Genomic DNA, 26,009 nt, shown 5'->3' on the forward strand with positions numbered 1-26,009 from the left:
GGAAGGTTGAAGATAAATCAGTAGTGGACTTGACAAATACCATAGGGCAACCTCAGACTGAACTAAAAGTAAGAAAAAGGGTGGGGCTTTAATTTTTGAATTATATGCCTTACATTCACACAGTTAAACCAATTCACTAATTAAACTTTCCCCACTGCCAGGAAATACATAGTCATATACACAAATAGAAATTACAAATTAGAATATTATTGTAATTATTAAGCTTTCCCAAAATAAAAAAAAAAAGATAAAACAAGCCAACAAGCCAATATAACTCCATAATAGGTGTAATACAGTGTAATGCAAACAATGCAGGAGACCTGAAACTGCAGGTGCGGTGCACTGAAATAACCTGCATTCCAACAAAATGCAGAATTTCCACAAACACTCCCAGAAAAAGATCCCTTTAAGCTTCATCACTGCAATCGATTTTATGAAACTCAACAAAACAATACTGTGACTTCAAATGAAGAGTGTATACAACCTAAATACAGACAGGCGACAAATCAAAGGGAAAGGTCAGACATGTCAGAGATTTGGCTCCGGGTCAAAAGCCGGCTCATGAGCAGTTCTCATTTTTTTAAGAACTGCAATATTTGCAAGAAAAAATAAGAGGGTTCTATAGTAAAATGGTAAATTAATTATTAATGTTAAATTATAATAAATTAAATCGAGCCAGTGCTACAAACAATCCATCAGACGGAATTAAAGGAAAAGCCAGCAGGCTAGTTGCTGCATTTTATTAATTAAGCAAACCTGCTGACAAAAACGTGAAAGGTTGACATGAAATATAGAATTTTTCAAGAAAGATGGAAAGAATAGTTATTTTATTTTCTTCTGGGAGGTAAATGGCAAACCTGCATGCTATGGAATTGTTACATTTCTCTCTTCTGCTTCATGTAATTCTGCATTATGTGTTATTTTTATGTTCAAACATGCTGTTTGTCATTGATTGGTCGGCTACAAATTGACTGATTTAAAATAATAAATCAGAAGGTAGCCTAAAATATCCATGTGTTGACTCAGGTCATATTTTCAATTTTCAATTTCAATTTCAAGTAAATAAAAAAAAAAACTTTAAAATTATGTACAAAAAAGGAAGAAAATTTGTCCAAGTGAATGCCTTTTGGAACCCACTTCCCATTTCAGTTCAGTCACAGACACAAGACGACCCACGCCCACTGTAACTACAAAACCATAAGAACATCCACCAAGCAGCCCTGACAGCATCTGTCTCTTCACCCCCACATACCTCTGTGAAGCAGGTTTTTCCTGATACGAGTGCATTGCAATCTAAATTCTGTGACTGTGTAAGATAAGTGGGGAATAAGCCACTCCACCACTCTTATGGACACCATTCAGTGACAGTCATCTAACTGAAAATATATAAATACACTTACCACACACTGTAAAATGACAATAAGCTGTAAAGGGAAGCGATTCGTCATACTTTCAATAGGCTACACCGTTATAGATCAAAATCTAATCATCAAAAAGTAGCCTACATATCACTTGCCTTTTAATGTGCATTGTTTCTTTGATGCAAAATGTGTACTTTAGATAGCATTTGATGAATGCAAAAAATGCTAAATTTATCTGGAGTGGATTTAAAGTTCACTGATTAGTGGTTTGATATGTTTTGTGGATAAAATGTAAGTAAATTAAGACATGAGTAGCTTCATTGCTGTCATAACATCACCATCAGCCAGCCTGCTTAGAACTTCAGAAAAGCCGTTTTAGTTTTATCCCCATTCAAATTTATTGCTAGATCCATCCGCTACTGTATATAGGCCTCGCACTCAGCAACACATAAAGATCTGAAGCAGTAAGAATAATGACTAAAAAATATGTGCTTTTGGTGAAGTCGATATCATAGGTTTTTTTCTCAGTTGTCCTGCCATCCCTCTCTGACCGGAGGGAGGAGACAGAGCTGGGAGAGGCTGTGCTGCGTCCTCCGCCGTGCCTCCCTCAGTCGGCCTCTGACACATCAGTGCGAACATGTCCCACCGCGGTGACGAGTGCAACAGGTAAGGAAACACCCGCAAAAAAACACCGCTTTCTCAAGTGACATTTCCATAATGTTATCAAACTTCAGTCAGGGTGAACTGTGAAAGTGTATTGGAAAATTATCTATTTCGAAATCTGGCTAGTAGTGTTTGAAAAAGGGCTAGTAACACTAACATTACGCCGGTCCACCTGTGATTGACCGTTGGTTATTTAAACGTTACGCTGATGACAGCTCTGTAAATCGATTTCTTTATTTAAAATTAAATAATATCTCAACTTCTCGAGTGGAAAATCTAAATTTGACGATATTCAACTACGACAACTCTGTGTAGTAATTTCATAATTTAAATTTCATCTCAACTTTTCGAGTTCAATATCGTAATTTTATTGAATTTTAACGAAGTACGACAACTCTTGCTTTTAAAGCTATCTTTAAAAGTCATTTCAACGTTTCGCAATCGCTAAAGATATTCAAGTATGACAACTATATATATTGATTTCTTAATTCAAATTCCGTCTCAATTTCACGAGTTCAATATCTAATTTTTTTCTTCATTGTGTTTTCCATTTTACTCTTGGCCTTTATGTGCTACTCTTTTTAATCTTTGTACAATTGTATTGTAAACCTTTCTGCCACGATTGTAAAGCACTTCGGGTCAACTCCTATTTTTTTTTTTTTTTTTTTTTTAAATGCGCTATATGAATGAAAAATGACTTGAGTAATGAAAGTGACTTGACTAAATTCAACAATATTCAAGTGTGACAACTCTGTGTGATTTCTTAATTTTGATTTCATCTCAGCTTCTTGAGTTCAGTATCCAAATTTAATAATACTGAAATAATATTGATGAAAACTCTGTATCTCAGTTTCTTAATTTCAACTTCACCTAAACTTTTTGAGTTCAGTATCAAAATCAATCAACATTCAAGTATTAAAGACAAGTATTTTCTGTTACCACCTCACCTGGTAGCTTATCACTAGTCATCAGTTCATTTTAGCTGTCAGCTGGTGCTGGACCTGCAGTTTTGACAAGTTGCCCAACCTGTACTCAGATCAGTTTCAAAAACTAGTCAGACTTGTCAGGAAATTTAAATGACCCAGTGAGAAGATCGTCCCGCTGATGAAGTAGTTGGTGCACTGCTCCCACTCTTGTGTCCAAGCCTTATTTTGCCTCTCCTTTTTCCTGCCCTGTCATCTCTAGAGAAAAAGACCACGGAGGACCTGATGGCATGGAACCTGATACTTGTATTGAGGTGAGATGACCTGCACAACACGCGCACACACACACATGCACATACACAAACACACAAACTAGCGGCCTGTCTTGTGCACACCTCATTGCTTTTGGAATGAAACTAGTTATACAATGAGCACACACACACACACACACACACACACATACACACACATACATAAGGAATGTTTGGTGTAAGTTATAGGAGTGGAGCCCTGTAGTGTAAACCTGTACTAACCTGTTACTGGTAACCCTGCCATTACGAGGCCCCTGCATCTCCAAGAAAACTGGACAAACATGCTCACTTGACTGCACTGTATATGTATTAGGTGTTGTGGAATCTGTTTTCCTTTGAGATTTATATTGACTTGAGAAATGTTTCTATTGTCTTGCTTTGCCTCCAGTAATAACTAATGTGAAATAATGTGAATTTCCTTCAGGATGAATAAAGTATCTATCTATCTATCTATCTATAAGTAACTCTGGCATTTACTGGAGATTCAGGACTGTTGAGAAAATATTGTAGTTTGTTAGCACTCTAGCTGACACACAGGATCTCAGAAGTAATCCTTGGTAGTTTTAGTATTCATTATTTTTCTATCTACATGTTAGAGAAGTCACTATTTTAGATAGGTTTTTGATATGAACAGCAAACCAGTTGCAGAGATATAGTGCATGGATTGTTGACTATAAAGTGGGGGATGGGATCGATAAGGGCTCTGCCTCTGTTTTCAGCAGTTTGTCTAACAAGACAATATGGGTGTTCACAAATCATGTTTTGTAAGTAGGACTTTCTTAGCTTTGAATATACCAATTTTATGACCTACACATGCTACACAGTTAACCTACACAGAGTATAAATATCTTTGTGTACATAGGGAGTCCTCATCAGAGTCGATTATGTTGCATTGTGGATTTTAAAAAAAATAAAATCTAGTTTTCAAAGTGCGTGCATGCGTGTTTTCAAAATTGAATGATAAAAGACATTTTCTTTGCAATATGCATTTTTAACCAAGTATACTGTATAATATACTGTATTGTACTTAATGCTTATACTGTTTATACTGTTTATATTGTATATAGGAGTGTATATATATTTTCTATCTTATATTTATTTTTTAAATTATTTTTTATCTTACTTTTATCTTTAAATTTATCTAGGCTGTTTTACTTGCACAGTGCTGAGTAGTTGCCACCACATTTCACTGCCGCGGTACACGTACATTCATGCATGTGACAAATAAATCTTGAATCTTGGATGTTGCTGGTCATTTGCTGGTTATTGTGGCATCCTTTGCCTAATATATTGTAAGCCATGTCCTTACTATGTACATGCATGTGTCCCTCTGGGTGCTGCTCCAGAGAAACACATGTATAATATAATTACTGTAATTCCTTTGGTGTCTTGAAGTGGTGGTCTCCAGGGCTTGTAAAAGAATGTACCTTGTGGAAGGCTTTAAACTTGTATATGTAACTGATGTAACTGTTCCCTTTGCTGTTGCTTTGTGTGTTTGTTTGTTTGTTGTTTGTTTTGGTCTGTTTTAATTGTCTGTTTTTTACTTTTGTATTGTATTATAGTGTTATGTTTTATTGTTCAGATTTTTCTTAAAAAAAAATTCAATAGTAAAAAAAAAAAAAAAAAAAAAAAAAAAAAAAAACAAGGATGTAAAATGTGTATTTTTAACCAACTACTTTTGAACTGTGTTTGTTCACTAGTTGAACAGATGACTTAAAGCTGATTTCTGCTTTTCAGACCAACTGGTCAGAGGTTGTCAGCAACTTTGATGACATGGGCCTGAGAGAGAATCTTCTCAGGGGAATCTTCGCCTACGGCTTTGAGAGGCCATCTGCCATCCAGCAGAGAGCTATCCTACCTTGTATTAAAGGTAAGGTAACATGTATTAGCCTACTGTCTCCATGCAAAAATGAGTGTTGGGATCAAAAGGAATTCAACTATATTTGCACTTTTAATGTTCTTAGCTGCCTGCCAAAATAGTTTTAAAAATTCAAGACTTAATGCGAATTGACTACTTGCCAAAAGCCAGCAGCAAGTTTTCGTCTCCTTGAATGGTGAAGGAATGAATGCCGCTGTTGTTCTAGGAAAAAATGTGGACCGCCTGTTCTTCATCTTCATGCGCTCCTTCAGTGCTCTCCAGCGGGTGAAAGCCAACCCCAGATTCACTCTTATAGTGGAGCGAGTTTTTTCTGCTTGGCGTTGTGCCTCACAAGATTTCGTTTTTCTGTGGTCAATTTCATAGCACACACACCAACACACACTTCTAGTGGCTCCGAAGTGATGACTGAGAGGGATTATTTTTGTATGAATCTACACATTGCTTTTTTTAGGAAAATCCTACTTGTTCTGTCTTCAGAGGCTGATAAACTAGTAATAATGCAAACTGTTGCAGGCTTTGACCTTGTATGTGCCAGGAAGTGTGTTTTTATTGTTCATGTGGCATTCCTAGAGTTCTTGAAACATGCAGAAACCTAGACACACTCACAGAGATGTGCAGAGCCAGCTGAAGTTAAGGGTTTACAAGAATGGCAAAATTCAGGTATTCAGAGAAGCATTTCAGCTGATGCAGCCTCGGGGCCCGGAGCAATAGGAAGCAGAGAATCTTGAGTATTTTATCAGCTGTGTATCCATCACTGTCACCATTGTCACACCTGTATTGTTCTCTGTCTCCTAACCTAACCCACACTCCCAACCCAAGGATATGATGTTATTGCCCAGGCCCAGTCAGGAACAGGGAAGACAGCAACATTTTCCATTTCCATCCTTCAGCAGTTGGAGATTTCTGAGTCCTATACTCAGGCCATGGTCCTCGCTCCTACCAGAGAGCTTGCACAACAGGTAAGCCACAACCTTATCCATTAAGGCTGGAGCACACTACAGCCTTTATAAAAACATTTATTTCTCGCTACTGCACATAATGTAGACCTAAGTTAATGCTAAGTTTTTGTACATACTTTGCATTAGCATTAACATTTTAATTCACCTGCTACATCCAAAGCCAAGACAATTTTCTGGCCAACTCTTTGTCTGTGCTGTTATGGCACATCTTATACGAGATTGCACTTGTACTGTTGTCATAACTCCACAACCTTGTCCTCTATTTGTACTGTCCAGACAGTCTGGTTGGTGATGCTTCATGGTTTATGTCTATGGTCAGCTCAATCTCACTGGGTACTGGGCGTTAACAGCTCTGACTTCAGTTGCTGTTCCTGTCACACTATAACATTCTAGTTGTAAATATCAAACATGTTTTCTTGTAGTCTGGGGCCAAAGAAGATATAAAAACCACTCAGGTTCATGCCAAGACTAATAACCCATAGAATTACTGTAACACTTTTAAATGCCAGCCAGCCCCGAATTTAATATTTTGATGTTAAATGCATGCAGAAACATAATCAATGGAGTGTAATGCTCTTATATTTTGGATTGTGATGGGGTAAGAGGTGTCCTGAACTCCTGAGGTATTTTTCTAACTTCTATTCTTTGAGAAATGAGTGGCATTCATTATTCATTACTACGTCATTGCAAAGTGTGGTGCCCTTTTTTCTGATGTCAAGGTTTCATTTTATGACAGTTGATATAACACTGTCATACTTATGTTGAATAAATGCACTCCCATGGATTTTTTGACTTTGCTTGCTACCTTTCTGTGTCATTCTGTTGACGTCCTTGTGTTCTTCAGATTCAAAAGGTGGTCCTAGCCCTGGGAGACTACCTGGGAGTCATATGCCATGCTTGCATTGGAGGGACCGACGTTCGTGAAGAGATGCAGCATCTTCAAAATAAGCAGCCGCACATTATTGTTGGCACACCTGGACGGGTCTATGATATGATCAGAAGGAATTGTATCTGTAAGTAGGGAGCCACTCAGCCTGTATCGCTCACCCTGCATCACACATGTTCTGTAAGTTGAAAAACAGCATGCGCACGTCCTTGTGCCGACTGCTTTGGTGCTCTGTCAGAAACTGTAAACTAATTTCCATCAATTCCATGAAAAACACAAGAATGGCAGCACTCTGAAGAGCTCCTCAAAAAGAGGTTAGGATTAGACTACCTCAGTTACACAATAGTTTTATTAATGACAACATCATCAAACAGCTGAACCAGCTGCAACTTGGTGTAGTGCCATTGTGTGGCATCATTATAGAGTAAAGTCGTTGTACTGGGTGCTGACTACAGTGACGAGCTTTTTTGGCATATGGTAGATGTGTCTGCTGCATGCATTGACAATGTAAATCTTAAATGAAGAAACAGATGAAGTGTTCTTAATTGAGCATCCTGGCAGTGATGGAACATAAGAGTAAAAAATAAATAAATAAATAAATAATAAAAGAGAAAATTGAAACTGAAACTGAAACCAAAAAAGCAATGGAAATGTTGGTGATAGTATTGGAAAATCACAAAGTCTGGATAAAAGTGGATGGGTGAAAGTTTGCTCCTGGATTGGTGAACTGCTGACCACAGTGCAGTTACAGTAGTTACCACACAGTTAAAGCCTTGATCAAACGATACATGAAATTTACAGACAGCCCTGTCAAAAGCCTGACAAAAGCTTTATTTGACAGTGCATTTACTTTAAAAATGAATTATAGAAAGTACTATAGTATTAAGACTGCGGTGTGTGGTGAGTGCTTGTAGTTGATCCAATAGCTGGTTTTCTCTCATTCTGTTTCTCAGCTACTAAGAGGATCAAGATGTTTGTCTTGGATGAAGCTGATGAGATGTTGAGTCGAGGATTCAAGGATCAGATCTATGATATTTTTAGAAAATTGCCACCCAGCATCCAAGTGAGTTCAATTTTCACTCAAGATTTTTCTTGTGCTTTGTTCCCCTCTTTTTTCAACCCGTCTTTTGGCTGGGGCACTGGACCATAGAACAGGTCTCTTGGGTGCATGATAAAAGTTGGGGTTTTCATCTTAAATAGGAGAGATTCAAAGCATGCAAACACATTGCTGCACATCTGTTCTTTGGCTGTCAGCAAGCTAATCACAGGCTGTAGAGCTGTGGGTGTGGCAGAGAAGGATTTATACTAACTAGGGGTGAGCTAGTATATTTCACAACCCATCTCACCTGACACACCACCCTCTGTTAGGGATGCACATGTGAGCAGGTTGAACATTGTTTTTCTCATGGTGACCAAATAACTCCATTCTAACACCTAAAGCTTTGTCTTGCTGGCAGTGTTATCATAAAATGAGCTTTCGCTCAAAATTGCAGTTCTTCAGGCTTCTTGGCCTAGGTCAGCAGTGCTGTAAACAGTGTCTGCCCTATTTACCACTGAACCACCTCTGCTGTTTCATTCAGCTGTAACTAAATACAAATGAAAACACACCTTTTTGAAAGACTTACTGCTTTACTGTGTAAACAGGAAGTTGGCTTCTCTTCTTGGCATCAAGTTCTCACAAGGTGGCCACAGTTTGGTTTCTTTACGTGTGAAAAGGCTTGACTTTTCCATTGGGGATGTGATAACTATTGCAATATTTCCTCACAAAGCAATCTTTCTTGGACAGGAATTTCTTGTTGGTTTCTGAATTCACAAATGAATTTTGACTCTTTCAAGGCAGTAAAGAGATAATTCAAAAATGTCATTGACAGGGTTAAAGACATAGTATCTTAAAGACTCTTGCAGTAAGCTTTCCCTATTCATAAATGCGGTTTACCACCTCAGTTTTATCACCCTCACTGTTTTGGCAGCACTAGTTCTTTCTGATCGTTTACATGACCTGTAAGTGATTAATAAACACACACACTGCTGTAGGCCTACCACCTGTGCTGGCAAGGCAGTATAGCTGTAACTTAAATATTTTTTCTAAATTTGGCAATTAGTACTGCAATTTAGGCTGACATGTATGATCCATTTATTTACATAAGAGCCAGTCTCTTGGTTGTATCTGAGATGTAAGATAAGATAAGCTGTATCTGAATTCACTGAGTTCTTATATCTAGCTTGCAGCCCATTGTCCTTCCGTATGGGTGTGGATGATCGGGGTGTTAAATATGCAGCATTTTGACATTGATTTTCATTTGGTTTTTACCTGGGCCTTTTTAAAACTGAACAGATGTGCAAAAAAGATGCGCAACTTCAGATTCAAAGTAGAAACTGGCATTTCCATTTCACAGTTCTTGTTTCTAGGTTCACTCCTTTGATACTGAATATTTCAGTTTATGTTCACCTAAGTAGAGTGTTGTTTAACACCAGCTCAGTCTGTTTATCAGTCACAGTAAATCATACCTGTGCCTCAGGTGGTGCTGCTGTCTGCCACCATGCCTGCCGATGTGCTGGAGGTGACACAGAAATTCATGAGGAACCCGATTGAGATCCTGGTCAAGAAGGAAGAGCTTACCTTGGAGGGAATCAAACAGTTCTTCATTTTAGTTGAAAAAGAGGTGAGAGGAGGAGGATGGATGGAAACTTCATCTATTCCAATCATCGATATCACAAAAAATGTCGGAAAATGCAATGCCCTGTCATATATTATATAGTCTTTTCAACTGAGTATATTTTATCCTGTGTGAGACACATTTAAACCAACATAGAATTAAAGTAACAATTTTAAAATTTATTTAAAGCTCCATGAGGTAGCTTGATGTTTTTTGGCAAATGGCAGTGAGACAAGTAACTGAAACATTTGATGCTCATGACCCACCGCCAGCACTCATGGTTGGGCCACTAACCGGGCTGTGTTATTGTTTTAGATGAAAACATACCAAAGGGAGTGGAGTGGCAAAAATTTGTGAGTCCAGTTCTCTGGAGAGAGCCCTGCTTAACCCTGTTTTAAGAAAACGTTTGCATTTCTCCCTTAAAACAAAATTACATTTTTTATGATGAAAATCAAGGTTCAAGGTTCAGCACTCTTTGCGAGTGCTGTTACTCTACCAAAGGAACATGGACTCCATCTCGCTCTCTTGCTGATTTTCTTTACACAGGAGTGGAAGTTGGAGACTCTGTGTGATCTGTACGAGACGCTGACCATCACCCAGGCTGTCATCTTCCTCAACACGCGAAGGAAGGTGGACTGGCTGACGATGAAGATGCAGGAGAAGGATTTCACTGTCTCCGCCATGGTGAGAGAATCTGGCTTTTGCTAGCGTAAAGAGATGTTTCACTTTGCCATTTCATTCTTAAAATTAAGGTTAGGTGATTTATAGATATTGAAGTCTTAAAGAACCTTTTTTAGTCAGCTGAACACCTCATCCTGACATTCAGTGTGAAGAGTCTGCAAATGAGAACTAATCCAATAAATGTTTGTTTCCTTCCAGCACGGAGACATGGAACAGAAGGAGAGAAATGTGATCATGAAAGAGTTCAGATCGGGATCCAGCAGAGTTCTCATCACTACTGACCTGCTGGTATATACAGTACATACACACACACACACACATGGTGCTTGGCTTGCGTAACATTAAACAGTGGAAGCAACACAGCTGTGTTTACCTGAGTTCCATACAAACAGGTGTTCCCTCTGTGGAGCACACAGCCTGTCAGCCGGGCTCAGAAGCTGTTTCTAATGTTTGGTCTGTGTGCAGGCTCGAGGCATCGACGTGCAGCAGGTGTCTCTGGTCATTAACTACGACCTGCCTGGCAACCGGGAGAACTACATCCACAGGTGGGACAAAGCTGGACATTCAGAGGCAATGTGTTGTTATGAAACGCTTTGAGCTGATCCAGTCATGATTGTTCCAGAAATTTTTTTAAAAAATTTGTTGGTGTTTTTTGTCATGTTTCAGAAGAAAAAGGATAGTCCAACATTATTTCATGTGTTCATTAAGTTATATTAAAATTGGGTCCCTGAATCACATTGACATGAGTTGCTTCCAAAATCAACTCAAACTGTCTTTCCAAAAAAAAGAAAAAAAAAAAAAACAATTCTTCAATCAAATTCCCAATTTGTCTGTTGAATATAATGGATAATAAGCCAAAGTTTCTCACCTCTAAAGGGAGTAATTCTCAGTGTTAGTTGTTGGTTTTGTTGCCGTCAGTTTGTGTGAACCTAACAGCTGTCTTCCAGAGTGCCTAACTGCTTCTGGTACAGTACTGACTGGGATGACCACAGGAGGAGCTCGTGGATAAATCCCTTTTGTCTCTTCCCACATCAAAACATCAGCACTTTATTTTAGGATGAGAACAAACTTCGGGTGCAGCAAACTACACTTTTCCCTTTCCCTTGAAAGTGTCTACAAACCTTTTTTTCTGTTCTCTCTTTCCTGTCTGGCAGAATTGGCCGTGGTGGCCGTTTTGGCAGAAAAGGGGTGGCCATCAGCTTCATCACTGACGAGGACACGCGAGCTCTGCGCGACATCGAGACGTTCTACAACACAAGCATTGAGGAGATGCCGTTGAACATCGCCGATCTGATTTAGGATCTTGACTCCCCGGCTGGCCAGTTTTACTTGGATGCCTTCTGAATGCGTCGCCAACTATTTTGCAGAATAAACATGAGCATTGGGCTTATTTTTTATTTGTAGCAAGTTATCGAATCTCTTTCGTATGAAATGCTGTAAGACCATTGTGACTTCAGAGACTGTCTGAGGGAAGCTGGTGTGCACTGAGTGTGCAGCGTTGCTCCTGTGGTTTTGACTCCCAGGGAGACAGGACTCATGTCAAGGGTGATGGGCTCTCACGGGTGGTTGTTTATGCGATATTATTTTCCTAGGCCAATAGAGGTGTGTGTGTCGGATATTCTTCACCATTTGATAACTAACTTATGGACTAAAAGGTATAAGTGCTGTATTAAGTCGGCCGGCTACGTGAAGCTGAGGCTCATGAGGTTCCTGTAGGATCAAGGGGTCAGAGGCAGAGTGGCCTCCCATATCCAGCACTTTCTTAGCTACTAATCCAATTTGTTTGTGCAATGTATTTATCTTATTTAATCTTGAACAATTTAAAGTGTTTTTCTCTGAACAGCGTCTCCATAACAGGATACAATCACTCAAGGGATTTTGAAGTGTATTGGACAGGTTTGAGAATAAAAGGAATGCAGTTGTATGTTTTTGTTTTTTCTTGGGAAGCCAGTGAGGGAGTTTCTAAGTACATGGTTAACACACACACACACACACACACACAGAGTGAGAGAGAGAGAGAACTGCTTAGCTTTGCCACTCTTACTTTCGTCACTGAAGGAGAGACAAAGACAAAAGGTTTCCAGAACGTGATCAGCAGTAGAAACCTCACTCTGTTTTCACCAGGAGAGTCTGAATGAGCTCAGTGTCAGCAGTGCTGCGTCTCACACGTTCACAGCAGAGCAGAGGGTGCAAAATTTCAAGAAGGTGACTTTCCTACTGGCACCAAAAATGACATTTCTCCAAAAATGTAACTTGAGAATGCAGTGTGTTAAAATGGCATTAAGATTAAACACAGGAGCGATGTCAGCCACCATGTAGCTGCTGCCATGTGGCTTTTAGCTATAAAGTGTTTGGCCACAGACAAATGATACTGAATCTGGAGTGACAACAGTCTTTACCTTCCTGAAATCCTTAACAGAGGAACGGCAATCACAAATCACTTTTACCAAAACACTTAAGACATTAAGTTACATTATGAAAAGAAAATCTCAATGACTTTTTTTTTTTTTTTATTACAGCCCAAAACTACAAAATGTACAAAGTTACATGAAAGATACATAAAAAACAACAAAGAGCCACCCGACAGAAGCCGAAGCTGATTTACTGAAATTAATCGCTTGGCGTTATTTTGACCTGAAGCGCTCGTCGTCAGCGGGTGTGACGAGGCCACTTCTGCTTCTGGTTCAGCCTCTGAACAGAAAAGTGTGAAACCGCTGGCGTCCCATGCCGGTGCTGGAGTCACCGGCGGCGGGGAGACGCAGCGTGGAAGGATCTCAGTTCATTAGGGGGCGCCGTGCAACGTGCTGCTGCTGTGTCTCAATTGTTGAGGGCGGCCTGCTGCATGATGAGCGAACACAGACTCAGCATCTGCAGGTACTCGTCTGCACCGTCTGCCAGGCACTTGTCAACCACCTGGCACACACACCAAAACAAACACACACTTAAGTCCTACATTTTTAACTCTTTGATTTAACTCAGGTGTATTTCACAAAGCAGGATTAAGGGAGTTAGCCAGATAAGTTAAAAATGCACAGTCAACATGCCTGACATAAAGGGTTCCCACTCTGTCATGAAAATTCACTTTTCCACCACTTATCATGACTACACTGTTGAATTTCCGATAAAAAGAAAAAAACTCATTATTTTTTTCTTTGCACCATTTTTAAACATACTTTGATTCAGGTCGCATTAATCCAATTATTTATTATTCTGTTTTGAGTAAAAATTTTGAATCTGAAGTCTCATTTTCCACAAATAAATATCTGGTGAAGAACTAGAAGCTGACCTAAACCTGTGCATGACGTTACTTACCGCCATCTTCTCTGTGATGGCTGACTTCTGCTTGTCGCTCAGATCGTGTGCGATGATGCTCTCGTGCAGCTGGCAGAGGATCTGCGTGGCGGCGTAACCTTCGTCCACCATGTTCTGACACCACAGAGAGGAAGACACAGGGTTAAGGTGATGAAGAAGAGCGAGGGACTTTTACTGGGACCCAGACCGAGTGATCACATGAAGAGCTCGAGGATCGATCAGGAAGTCTAGTTTTGGAACGGATCTAACAGCAGCAGCGACTCACTCAGTGGCCACTTCATCAGCTCCACCTGTACAATCTAATCTAATCTAATCTAATCAAACTGTTGTGCCATAAAGTTTCCTTCTCTGCTGCCTATAATGCTCAGCTTTTCTTTTTATCACACTAATAGAGGTGTTCATTCACTTCTGTTTGGCACTGAACTCATAGTTAGTGCTGCTGTTGGACTGGACTGCATTTTACTGAGAGCTGTTTCCACTATTCTGTCCCAATCATCTATATTAAATAGGGAGGACAAAAAATTAGAAACACCTCTCAGTATAATGTAGTCCAGTACAAGACCTCTGCAAACTACAACCTCAACAATTAACAGAAATAAATCGACACATTCTCAAACAAAAAGTGAACATCATAAACTTTGTTAAAGAGCAATTGCACTCAACTGCATTGGACTGTTCAGGAGGATCTAATAAAGTGACCACTGAGTGTGTATCTGATGCATAATGCTTTTTTTTTCTTCCTTAAATCAAAACAGTCACAGTTACCATTTGATAGAGCTAAACGTAGCAAGATCAAAACAATAAACAGTAACATGCAGTACGCAAGAACAAAAGTAAACATTGCAAATAAAAACTGCAACAAGGAAAATAATTATGTTTAAAATATAAAAGTCCATTCGTTAAAATGGATAAAGCCTGTTGGAGAAATGAAAACAAAGCAGCAGGCATGCATGAAAAACAAAAAAGCAAATTGAGTTCCCTCATAATGGCGAGTAATCAAGGAATTGATTAGTCACGGCCATCCCTTATAACTGCTGTAGTATAACAAAAAAATATACAAAACAATCATCATAAACTACTCATGCTTTAACAGATATTTTGCCATTTGTACTTGGAAAAAATTAAGGGGAAAAAATATTTTTGATGTATACTTGGTATTTTATAAATGCATTTCTACAAATCTGGTTATAACAGTGAACCAGATTGAAACAGAAGATCGAGCACAAATCAACTTCAGTTCTTTTACTTTAAAAAACGTTTCCCCGCTCACGTGCGCTGCCTTGCCTTCACACGGGCAGGCCGGCGTGTCACTCACCCTGACAGCCACCTCCAGCTTCTCAAACGTTCCCTTGAGGCAGATCTGAAGCAGGTTGTCGATCATTTTGTCAGGGACGACCTGCGAGGGGGGGAGACCCACAGAGAGGAAACATGTCAGGCATTTAGGGAGGCAAGGCTTCGGGTGTTCAGGCTTTTTGTCTCCAGACGACATCAGAGGACTGAGAGCCGTCGCTGTCAGCCAAAACCTGGAATGTGACCGGGGCTGTCACCGCGTCGCGCTGTCACCGCAGGATTATCATGGAGCTCAACTGGGAGATAAACTGGTTTTATATGAACATCGCAACACAAGACTAGATACAGTCTGGGGTTTTGGATTTTGAGATACAGTGATATGACAGAGGTGCTGTCTTTCTCTGGTTTTTAAAGGCTGCACTACAACAAAGAGATGCATTTTTAAAAATTTATTAGACATTATATCAACATTAATAATGCTCTCGTGTTTAAATATCCTCTGAAATCATCAATAGCCACGACTGCAATATCATCATAATATTGATACGGACGTACAAGCTTAAATATATTGTGATATTTGATTTTGATTTGATCTGGATTTTGATCATGCAGCCCTATTCCACAATTTCTTGTGCAGACTGAAAAATTAAAAACAAAACAGTTAAGATCAACAATATCTGAATCAGGCAGAGGCGCAATGATCAACGTATTGACTCTGCAAAATCAACTACATCAATCTGCTAAAAGAAATAAACAGGCCGACAATTTATTACTGACTTTTGACCTCAATCAATATGAAATGCTTCAAACCAAATCACGTTTAAATCATAATTCACCTTTTTCTTTTTCTTTCTTTTTTTTTTAAATAAGGTAACATAAAGTATGTGATTCTGCACTGATTCAAACTGTTGACTTGACTCCCATCTTCACTTACAAACTCAAATTAAAGTCAATCATAAAAAAAACAAACAAAAAAAAAACACATAAATTAACGACAACTAAACTAACTATTAAACTTAATTTAATCTCTATTAAAACACAGATTTACCTCCCTACTGTCAAGTTATCTGCAGGTTTCAGAAAGCCAAACTGAGGACATCTTAAGAACCTTCCTAACATGCCTGGATCTGATTCAAGACAAAATTCTGGCAAAATCCAAACCACTTCTGACTGGACAACGCTATGGGAAGTACTGAAACTAAAAATGGGCAGAATAAGAAAAAAAACAGGGAGTTAGTTGTTAAGGAGGGACACGATGTCCAACTGCCTTAAATTAGAAAATTGATTTCTAAAGTTTTTCAGACCAGGTGTCTGAGTCTCACATATGAAGTAAAGCTGCATCAGTGGCTGTGTAAATCTGAGTATTAAATCATTCCTGTTATTAAGAGAAGTTGGTTATGAGTGTAAATGCGGTCGGTGATGTTTTCCCGGAGCCGGGGAAGCCCTGCTCGGTATTTCATGACGCGCTGCCATCAGGCGGGTGCAGGAGTGTGTCTCACCCCGGCAATCTCGACGACGGCGCTCTCTGTGACCTCCTTGTCGACGTTGAGGCGGGCGGCGCTCTGCAGGAAGGTGATGGCTTTCCGCAGGTCGCCCTCTGACACCTGCACCAGCGCCGCGATACCCTGCAGCAACACACACACACACACACACACACACACACACACACACACACACCCAGCAGCTTTATCGTCTCTTTATCACTGTCCTGCAGAAACAGTAAAACAAGATCCTCTCACTTGGGGTTTAGTGAGCCTCTGAAATCAAATCAGTTTGATTTGTGATGGAACATTATAAAAATCAAAGCTGCACAGATGTCAAAGGAAAAACGGAAAAGAAAATATCCAGTTTTATTTATTCTTTTTAAAATGGTAATACTCTACTCATTAATGTATGCAATAATGTAAATTTTAATTTTTTTGGTACATTCTGAAATCTCTTTAGGCCCTCTGGTTGGGGTGCTGGATCAGCCTGTTAGTAGAGAAGCTGGTGGTATCTTGCTAAAGGGCACTTGGGCAGGTGCAGCCACATTCTTGAAGACAGCAATAAAAAAAAAACTACAATTGGCTAAAGATTCTGGAGAAACTAAAAATAGAAATAGAAACTGACAACACTTCAGAGCATAGTCTCCATTCATATTTTAAAATGTAGTGTAAGCCAAGAGCTGCCATGCCTAAAGCAGATTATAGGCAATAATAATGACTTCCAACACTTTATTCTCACTGCAATATTAACTGATTGAACGTCTTTATAAATCATGTTGGCAGTCAGGTCTGATTCTCCCAGCTCAGGTGGGGATCAGTGGCTCTTTTGTGCATCTTTGATCAAAACAAAACTGACTGAAAGCAAAACTATGAGAGGAAACGACAGCTGAAGCCCTCTAGTGGCCAACCTGTGTTATAACTCTCACTCGTCTGAGCTCTGACTATAAATTATTTTAATAATAGAATACAGTCACATTACAAGAGCCAGTGCTGATCAGCAACCAAATGTTCAAATACACACACACACACACTCATTTCTGTGGGGTTTTTTTTGTTGTCAAAATACAAAAAGATGAGATGTTCTACTGAAAAGTGATGGTGTCAATCAAACATAAGAAAAAGCACCCAAAACAATTATTATTTAAAAAAAAAAAAAAAAAAAAAAAAAAGTTTTTTGAAGAAGTGCAGCCTTGTATGTTTTTGTTGCATGATTGATTGATCATAACAATAAATAATTTATTTCCATCACTCATCCTCAGACTGATGCTCCTCAAATGTCCATGACACATGAGGCTGGACAATAAATCTGTTACATTCCCCTCAAATGTAAAAAAATGTTCAATAAAAAGTCAAATTTCAACAAAATTATACATCACATTTGACATGCAATAGGAATAGAGACTGGTCCAGTTACACACCTGAGACACACACCCACACACACACCCACACACACACACAGTGATGTACTGTTTTGGAGGCGGTGGTCGTGGTTTTACCTCTTTGGAGTATTTCAGGTTCTCCTTCTCGCAGATCTCCAGCAGACGCTCCTCCTGCACCTGATTGGCCAGAGGCTTGAAGCGAAACTTGGAGCACCTGGAGGTCAGCGGCTCGATGATCCTGCCAAGCACAGGTGTATCACGGTCAGCATCGGTAAGAGTGTGTGTGTGTGTGTGTGTGTGACATGGAGACAGCGCGGCCTGCTACCTGCTGACGTAGTTGCAGATGAGGCAGAAGCGGGTGGTGCGGGACTCCTTCTCCATGGTGCGCCTGAGAGCCGCCTGGGCCGCAGACGTCATGGAGTCGGCCTCGTCCAGGATGATGATCTTGAAGGGAGGGCACGGCTTCCCACTGCACAACAACAACAACAACAACAATCAATAAACACAACACGGCCTGAACCACAGCAAACGAAACCCCTGCAAATGGGTACAAAAAGGTTTCCTCAAGACAGAGACAAGAACATCATCGATACACGAGACACCAATTACACCAGAGGAAGCAAATCCAATGTTTAGGTCATGTCAGAAGAATTATTTACATATATATTAATTTAAAACTTTTCTTTTTTAAACCATAATCAGCTTTTTACAGTAAATACAAGCTCCTCAGCCTCCACAGGTGGTTCAATTGACAACTAAACTTCCCTTTTGGAAATCATCTTTTGCTCAGACAGATTTTTCTGTGAAATCAGGCAAGTCCTCATGTCTAGTTTGTTTTTTCTTCCTCTGTTTACAACTATGTCCTTATCTAATTTAATCTGTAGTTACTGTTAAATGTGGTTTGCATTGCTGCAATCAGTTTACCTTCTACTCTTATTCTTTTCTCTTTTTTATCTCTTATTTTTAAAAAAAGCCCTTCTAGAAACAGGTGTTGTAAATCAGCATCCGCAACAAACACTTTGATACTTGAACTGGACAGCTGTGTCAAGTTTGTCTAAGCACACTGCGTCGGTCCCCATAAAATAAACTATAAATAAATTAATCCCATGAGAATCCCATGAGAGTTTGTAAAAGACAGAGAGGGGAGGGTGGATATTAGGGCTGCACAACTCCCTGCCTCAAATCGTCCATTTTCTCATCCGTCCAGTGATCAGCTTTGTGTTGACAGCTGCTGGGAAAGATGTCTCCTATAAAGTATCTGAACTCACTCTGTGCGAGTCCCAGCCACTGTGAGCTGGGCGAAGTTCTTCACCTTCTCCCTGACCACCTGGATGCCTCGTTCGTCGGAGGCGTTGAGCTCCAGCACCCGCTGCCTGTACAGCTCCGGGCTGCAGGTGAGACGAGGGCAGCCATTACAAAACACAGCAGACACATTAGAAAAACAGTAGAAATATTTTATCTCCACAGGTCTGAGGAGCACAGGTCCATCCCGAGACAGAAAATAAAATTTACAAAATAGATTACAGACATGAAATGGGCAAAAAGTTGTTTCTTAACCACAACATCATAAACAATATTAACCAAAGTGGTGATGCTGCTCACCCGAAAAGTTCTCTGGCAGCAGCTAAGATGGTCGAAGTCTTTCCAGTACCAGGAGGGCCGTAGAAGAGCAAGTTGGGAAGCTGCAAATCACAGACACACACATTTCAGATCATCAGGGACCATCAGGGAGGGAGCAGTGGCAGGTCAGGAGACAGTGATACTGCAAATTTCCCTGAAATATAAAACCAAGGGCACGTGGTGACGCCACAGAAATTAAACCAGTCTTGATTTTTTTAGTGGAAGCACCTCAAACAAGGTGGATCTGCACCTAATTTTCAAATGACACATCACATCTCACATCAAATAGTCAAAATGGTTCATCAAACTAAAGTGGCACTTGTTTTGACTGATACACACTAGTTACATGTGGTGAAATCTGTTAAATAATAAAGTGAGAAGAAAGAACTTTTGGTACTTAAGTCTGAGAGGTACTTGCTTGCCTGTAATATACCATAATGCTATTGTTAGTTCATTGATGCTCTCTTTTCTAACCTTTACAAAGGAATATCAGTGTATTGGCATGACTCGGACTCTGGTGTTTAAGTTATAAAATAGTCTTTCATGCAACTGGTTGTGCTGTGCCAAGATGACTCAGATAAAACAAACCCCAGCTTAAGGACGATTTGAATTCTCTTTTAGCTTCTTCTTTTCCAAACAGCTTTTCTGCTGTCAGAAAAAAATGCTTTCATGTGGTAAAACAACAGACAGCACGTTCACTGAGATGTACATCTTAAGCTATTTTGGTCATGTTTATTGCTTTTTAACAAATGTAAATCGTAACAGGATGATACTTAAAATGTACTACTCTCAGATCCATGCTGGCTGTAAAAACACTGGTATCACTCACATCTGCTCCTTGTAGAGACTTCTTCAGTACTGCTACCACCTCCTCCTGAAACGCTACTTCATCCACACACTTTGGCCTGCTGGGAAATCACAGAAACAGAGACAAGGCGTGAGTAATAGAGATATATTAATATAAAAATAGGTGCACTAGACAAGGCAACTCCCTTCGACTGTTTATTTATCTGATAATACAAATATGACATTGCCTGGTAAAGAGGGATTTGATCAACCATTTAGACTGATTACTTACATAATTTACACAGTTTTACAGAAAGTCAGAGATTCCTCTGCACCTGGTGCCTGGTTGTGATTCTGGTTCAGATCATGAAACATGAAAACAGATATACACCTGTTGTTGGGACTTACTATTTTTCCACCCAGGGGAGGGGCTTGGCTTTCTTCTCTGTGCTCGGTCCTGCTGCTGCCTTGTCTTTCTGAGGTTTGGTGGCTTGGACAGACGCTCCTTTCAAAAAGGCCTGCATGGCTCCTCCTGCTGCTGGGATGAAAACAGCAAAACACACACACACACACACACACACACACACACACACACACACACACAGATAAATCAATTACAAATTACTAATCAATTCACAAGCAATTACCTTGTAAGAAATGACTGCAAAATGTCTTGAAGTTATTTATAAATAACAAACTAAAACCAGGGACCAAATCACTGGGGTTTATTTGCAGAAGCTAAAAGTAGCTCAGGTTGTTTGTAACCACTTTTAAATTTTTGTCTCTGAGCAGCTGATCTCTGCCTAACAAGGGCGAGAGAAGTTTGACTGAACTTTGTCGAACACTTAACATCAACACGCCCCAGAGGCCAAACTCCATTCAACAATCTGGGTATTTTACACTTTAACGCTTATGTGCACTGACACACATAATTCACAAAACAAACTAAAACCTTGAGTCTATGATGAGAATCGTCCGATGAATTCGGCACTCAGCTGATGCACATAGCAGCACTTTATTACAATAAAATCTCAACTTTTGTAACTGGTTCTCACTGCCAGCAGCCGACCTCGCCTGTGTGTTTTGGTGCGGGAAAGCAGCTAACACTATTTTATAAATTCATAATCCTTCCAACTGAGCTCTGGCTAGTGTATTGGTGGTAGGCCGAATTGAAGAGTGGCTTCTTTGCATTAGAAAACAATCTTAAATCCTGTTCTGCGAGGTGTCTGGTTTGACTTTTAAGCAAAAAAACGTCAACCTGCCATATTTTCTAATGAGACCTTCGCAGTAACCGTCTCGTCCATATTACAGAAAAGCGAGTGTTTATATTGATGCTGTGATCAACATGCTAAACTTTAATTGTCACCATGAACGATAAAATACGCTGGAATGAATCCTGTCTGAATTAAAAACTAGTTAATCTAAGATAATCTGTGAGTTAGCCGCGGTGCTATGAGGCTAAGCGCACTGGCCCGTTGACAGTTGGCTAACATCGCTAGCTTGTGATTAGCAGACACAAACAGCTCACGTACCTTATTTAACCAACGTTAAGACAAACGGCAGCGCAAATATCCAGTAAATCTGCGTATTGAGTGCGAAAAGGCAATAATATCTCTCCTGAAAACTGTTTCCAGCGGTGAGTACAAACTATTTTGACATGTCAGATGTAACAGCAGGATGGGATAATTTCCCGCCCTGGAGGATAAGTTCACTTCCGGTGATGACGCTCCTTGTCGTCCAATCACAGGCGGCGGATGCTGAGTTTGTCCCTCCCTCTCCTCTCCTCTCCTCTCCTCCTCCTCCTCCTATCCCTTTTTCTCTTATTTTCTTTTTTCCCTTTTTTATTTTATATAACCTCAATCTCTCTTCTTTATTGGATTAAATTTAGGTCAGTGGCATGAAGTATATAGGTTACATACATTTTAAAATAAAAAAAAAATTACAATGATCAACAAATAAAAAAAATGTAGGGATAAGAAAGAAAGATCGAAAGAAAGAAAAAAAGGGAAAAAACAAACAAACAAAACCATTCAACGTCTGCTAACATATTGGAGTAAATTTGAAATGTCTGAGGCATTCAATCATTTTTGCCTGTTTGTGATTTCTGAATTTTAAATGTTCACCTGTAGCCAAATATGTTTTAAAATCAGAATCTCTAAAAATGTGATAGGAATTTTTTTTTTTTTTTTTCAAATGCAAATCATTTTATACATATAATACTCAGTCAAAATAATAATCAAATTAATTTCATAAGATTCATCTGCAGAAAAACTGAGATCATTAAACATGAGTAATGTATCAAGTCTTTATTAGAGTGAAATATTTGTCTAAATTTTTGGGACAAATTATTCAGTAAATCAAACCAAAAAGAGGAGCTATGAAAACAATCTAAGACATGTTCAGTCCCCCCCCCCCCCCCCCCCCCCCCCAAATCCTCTGCTTCCCTCTTCTTTTTGTCTTTTTGTCTTTTCTTTTTTTTTGTAACTGTTATTTATAAGAATATATATATAAACAGAGACTTGACTCAAATTTTACCAACATTTTCACCTGAATTTGGAATCAAGAACAAGTAAAACACACAGAAAAGAAAAGAAAAAAACATTGTATGATGACCCACAGACGACCACAGTATTGATTTATTGAGTCAGTCAACACGCACAGAACACACACACACACACACACACACACACACTGACTGTATGCTGAGGCCCTGGGGCCCTGCTGCTGCACGGCCCTCAGACAGCAGGCCTGGGACGGGAGGCAGAGGGAGGGTGAGCGGCTGGCAGGGCCGGGCCCGAGCGCAGATGTCTCCGGCTTAATGGCTGTCTCCCAGGCGACTGTGCACGCTCCCAGGGGCAATGGGCGCAGGGAGAGATGATAATGCCCCCGCCACGCGCGCTTGCCTCCATCAAAACATGGAGCAGAGCGAGTGGAGCGGCGGCCAAGGCGTGAAGATGGCGGTTAAGTGAGTGAGTGGAGGGTATTGATTTGTTTTGTTTGGGCTCAGCCTCTTGTCACTGCTCTGAAAATGACACGCCTCTTTGCATTTTGGTGTGTTCAGGCAGTTTACATTCATCTCAATGCCTCCTGCTCACCTGACCCCACACTAGGTGATGCATCACCTTTTGAATTCCTATTGTCGTTGTGGTTTATGTGTCCGCCATCACTCCATGAATGTATTTACAGACAGAAAACTGATGTGTTGAATAGATAAAAATGTAGATTTAGTGCATAATAAATAGATAAAATCATGCTCCGCTAGCTCCAGTCCATGTGTATCTCGTGCTCCGGATACCAGGTTTTCACTCCAGGACCTATTAACCTCCCCCTCCCTTCTCTCTCTCTCTCTCTCTCTCTCTCTCTCTCTCGCTCTCTCCCGCCCCCCTCCAGTCAGGTATAGCAGCCCTCTGATTCGTTTCCTGCTTTGTGACTCAGCTTCTTTATCAGAGCAAACAGAGCATCATCCCGGCATCAAAGCAGCAGCAGTGAGCCTCCCTCGGCCCCACTCTCTTCTCTCTCTCTCTCTCTCTCTCTCTCTCTCCCTCTCTCTCTCACTGGGTGGCTTGAACTGACTCACACCAACAGCAGTGTGATTACTTTCTGTTTTTTTTTTTTAAATTTGTGTTGTATTTTTTACTACATGCAGAGGAGCGTCCTGAATTTCCTCTCTGGAGTCTGGATTTTGCTCTCGAGGCTGGGCTGTGGTGTTGGTGTTGTTGTTGTTGTTATTTGGATTTGTTTGTTTGTTTGTTCATGAAGAGGACTGAGCACCTGCATTCGCTGCTGTTTCCTTCACAATTTATTGTTTTTGGCTGCTGACTCACTGGATGGCTGTTTCTCTCACTGGCTGACAAAGTAGTTTTTTGTTGTTGTTGTTGTTTACTGACTGACTGGATATTAATATTATTATTATTATTATTTTCATTGTTTATTCACAGGCTGGTTAGCTGGCTTTGTTCACTGATTGACTGGCTGTCAAACTGATTTGCTGGCTGGTTGGCTATTTTTCTGACTGTCTGACAAACCCATTTTCTATTTTATTATTATTTTTTCTCTCTCTCTGACTGACTGTGGTGTTAAATTCAATCCCAAACTGACAGGTTGACTGACTGTTTTATTCGCTGACTGACTGGTTATCTATTTTTCTGACTGGCTGTCAGACTAATTGCCTGTTCTCCTTCCTGATGGGTTATTTTATTCACTAGCTGGCTGGCTGCTTTATCCATTAGATGACTGGTTGGCTGTTTCTCTGAGTGATTCGCTTCACTAATTGGGTTTTTGTTCCTCCGGCTGACTTGGTGTTTCATTCACTTACTAATTATCTGACTGACTGTTTGATTCACTGACTGGACGCCTATTTTTCTGGCTGGATATGCAGCTGACTGGCTGTTTGGGTTGACTGATGGGCTTTGTTTGTTCACTGACTGACCGGCTGGCTCTTTTCTCTGACTTTCTGACCCACTAATCGTCTATTTTTCTTACTAACTGGCTGTTGACTGACTGGCTCATTTATTCACTGAGTATTGACTGGCTATTTCATCTGACCGGCTGACTCACTGGCTTTTTTTTATTTTATTTATTTTTTAAATGGCTGATTAGTTATTTCATTCACTGACTGACTGGCTGCTTTATTGTTTAATATCTGACTGAATGACTCACATCTGTTTTTTGTTCACTTGCTGACTGTTTTTCTGAGTGGCTGGCCGGCTGGGAGTGGCAGCATCACAGCATCGTGCTCGGGCTCTCCGGCTTTGTGTTTGTTTGGACTCGTAGGAGGTGTGATGATGATGATGGAGGGGAGGAGCTAAGAGACTAAGAGAGGAGAGAGAGAGAGACGCCGGTGGAGGAAAAACAAAAAAAAAAAAAAAAACAGAGGTGAAGAAAAGAGAGGGAGAGAGAGGAGGAAAGGTGAGAAGCGAGGGGAGAGGAAAGGTGTAAAGAGTGCAAACGAAGGGAGGCGGGTGAGGAGAGGGAGGCGTGGCACAGGAGAGAGAGAGAGAGAGGGAGAGAGAGAGAGAGAGAGCGTAGGAGAGGAGAGTGGATGCGACCCACACCCTGAGATGCTGTGCTGGCTGAGAGAAGACGAGATGTCGGTCCAGGAGCTGCTACAGAGGGTGGAGTGTGTCATCACTCACGTCGGTAAGTCACCTTCCTCACCCTCTTCTTCCTCACAGCTTACACTTCCCATCTTCACAATCCATAAAAAAAAAAAAAAAAAAAAAAAAAAAAGAGGGAGAAGACTGCTTTAGAGAGCGGTGTTTCCTCACAGGAGACGCCGCGCTCCCTTCCTTCTGTCTGTTAAGTTACACTCAGCTCCTTCAGTTTCACAGTGTGTGTGTGTGTGTGTGTGTGTGTGTGTGGAGGAGGAGGAGGTGGGTGTGTCGGTGGGTTGTGAAGCGGCGTCGCTCGGGTGAAAGTCCCTGGATTGCCTGGGAAGGTGGGATGAGAGGGAGAGCAGATGAAAGCAGAGCCTGGCTGCACATGGACAGAAACCCGGGAGAGAAGCGTCGAATCCGGATGAAAACAGGCTTCATGATGTTATAAACGTTGCGAGAGGACCGCTGCGTTTGATAGACGCCGGTACTCACTGCAATTTCCTCACTTTGGACGGGGGGAGCGCTCACAGATAAATAGATTGCACAAGGTCATTGGTGTCACGTTGCCATTCCCAATTTGTCAAAACGAGCCCTTATTTTGCAACAGGGTCCGGTTTTGACTGAGATTCACTTTGCGGGTCAGCGTTTCGTGAGGTTAAATTCATCGAAATGCATCTTTAATAAGAGCTGGGTCAGATTTTCTGTGTGTGTGTGTGTGTGTG

At 40.5% G+C, this 26,009-nt stretch overlaps 2 protein-coding genes across 4 annotated transcripts; one reads left to right on the forward strand and one right to left on the reverse strand.

Moving 5' to 3' along the window:
- The first annotated feature begins 3,217 nt into the window (after positions 1 to 3,217).
- On the forward strand, positions 3,218 to 12,146 carry LOC115358305 (eukaryotic initiation factor 4A-II-like). The gene is made up of 10 exons (XM_030050217.1): positions 3,218 to 3,261; positions 4,996 to 5,130; positions 5,959 to 6,096; positions 6,941 to 7,109; positions 7,936 to 8,045; positions 9,502 to 9,645; positions 10,186 to 10,323; positions 10,519 to 10,608; positions 10,786 to 10,865; positions 11,475 to 12,146. Exons 1-10 carry the CDS (start codon positions 3,238 to 3,240, stop codon positions 11,617 to 11,619), a joined length of 1,173 nt encoding a protein of 390 aa, XP_029906077.1. The 5' UTR covers positions 3,218 to 3,237; the 3' UTR covers positions 11,620 to 12,146.
- A 667-nt stretch (positions 12,147 to 12,813) lies between these two features.
- On the reverse strand, positions 12,814 to 21,909 carry rfc4 (replication factor C (activator 1) 4). Of its 3 annotated transcripts, none has more exons than XM_030050219.1 (11): positions 21,724 to 21,909; positions 20,600 to 20,723; positions 20,235 to 20,313; positions 19,388 to 19,467; positions 19,054 to 19,173; positions 18,111 to 18,254; positions 17,903 to 18,023; positions 16,422 to 16,547; positions 14,948 to 15,028; positions 13,633 to 13,746; positions 12,814 to 13,233 (listed from the first exon to the last, which is right to left on the reverse strand). In XM_030050219.1, exons 2-11 carry the CDS (start codon positions 20,713 to 20,715, stop codon positions 13,138 to 13,140), a joined length of 1,077 nt encoding a protein of 358 aa, XP_029906079.1. In that variant the 5' UTR covers positions 20,716 to 20,723; positions 21,724 to 21,909; the 3' UTR covers positions 12,814 to 13,137. The 3 variants fall into 3 exon arrangements, with proteins under 3 accessions (XP_029906079.1, XP_029906080.1, XP_029906078.1); XM_030050220.1 differs by having other exon boundaries at positions 20,600 to 20,726; XM_030050218.1 differs by having other exon boundaries at positions 20,600 to 20,729.
- Between the last annotated feature and the right edge of the window lie 4,100 nt (positions 21,910 to 26,009).

This window comes from Myripristis murdjan, chromosome 4 (genome assembly GCF_902150065.1).
Source record: "Myripristis murdjan chromosome 4, fMyrMur1.1, whole genome shotgun sequence".
Classification (NCBI taxonomy): Eukaryota; Metazoa; Chordata; class Actinopteri; order Holocentriformes; family Holocentridae; genus Myripristis; species Myripristis murdjan.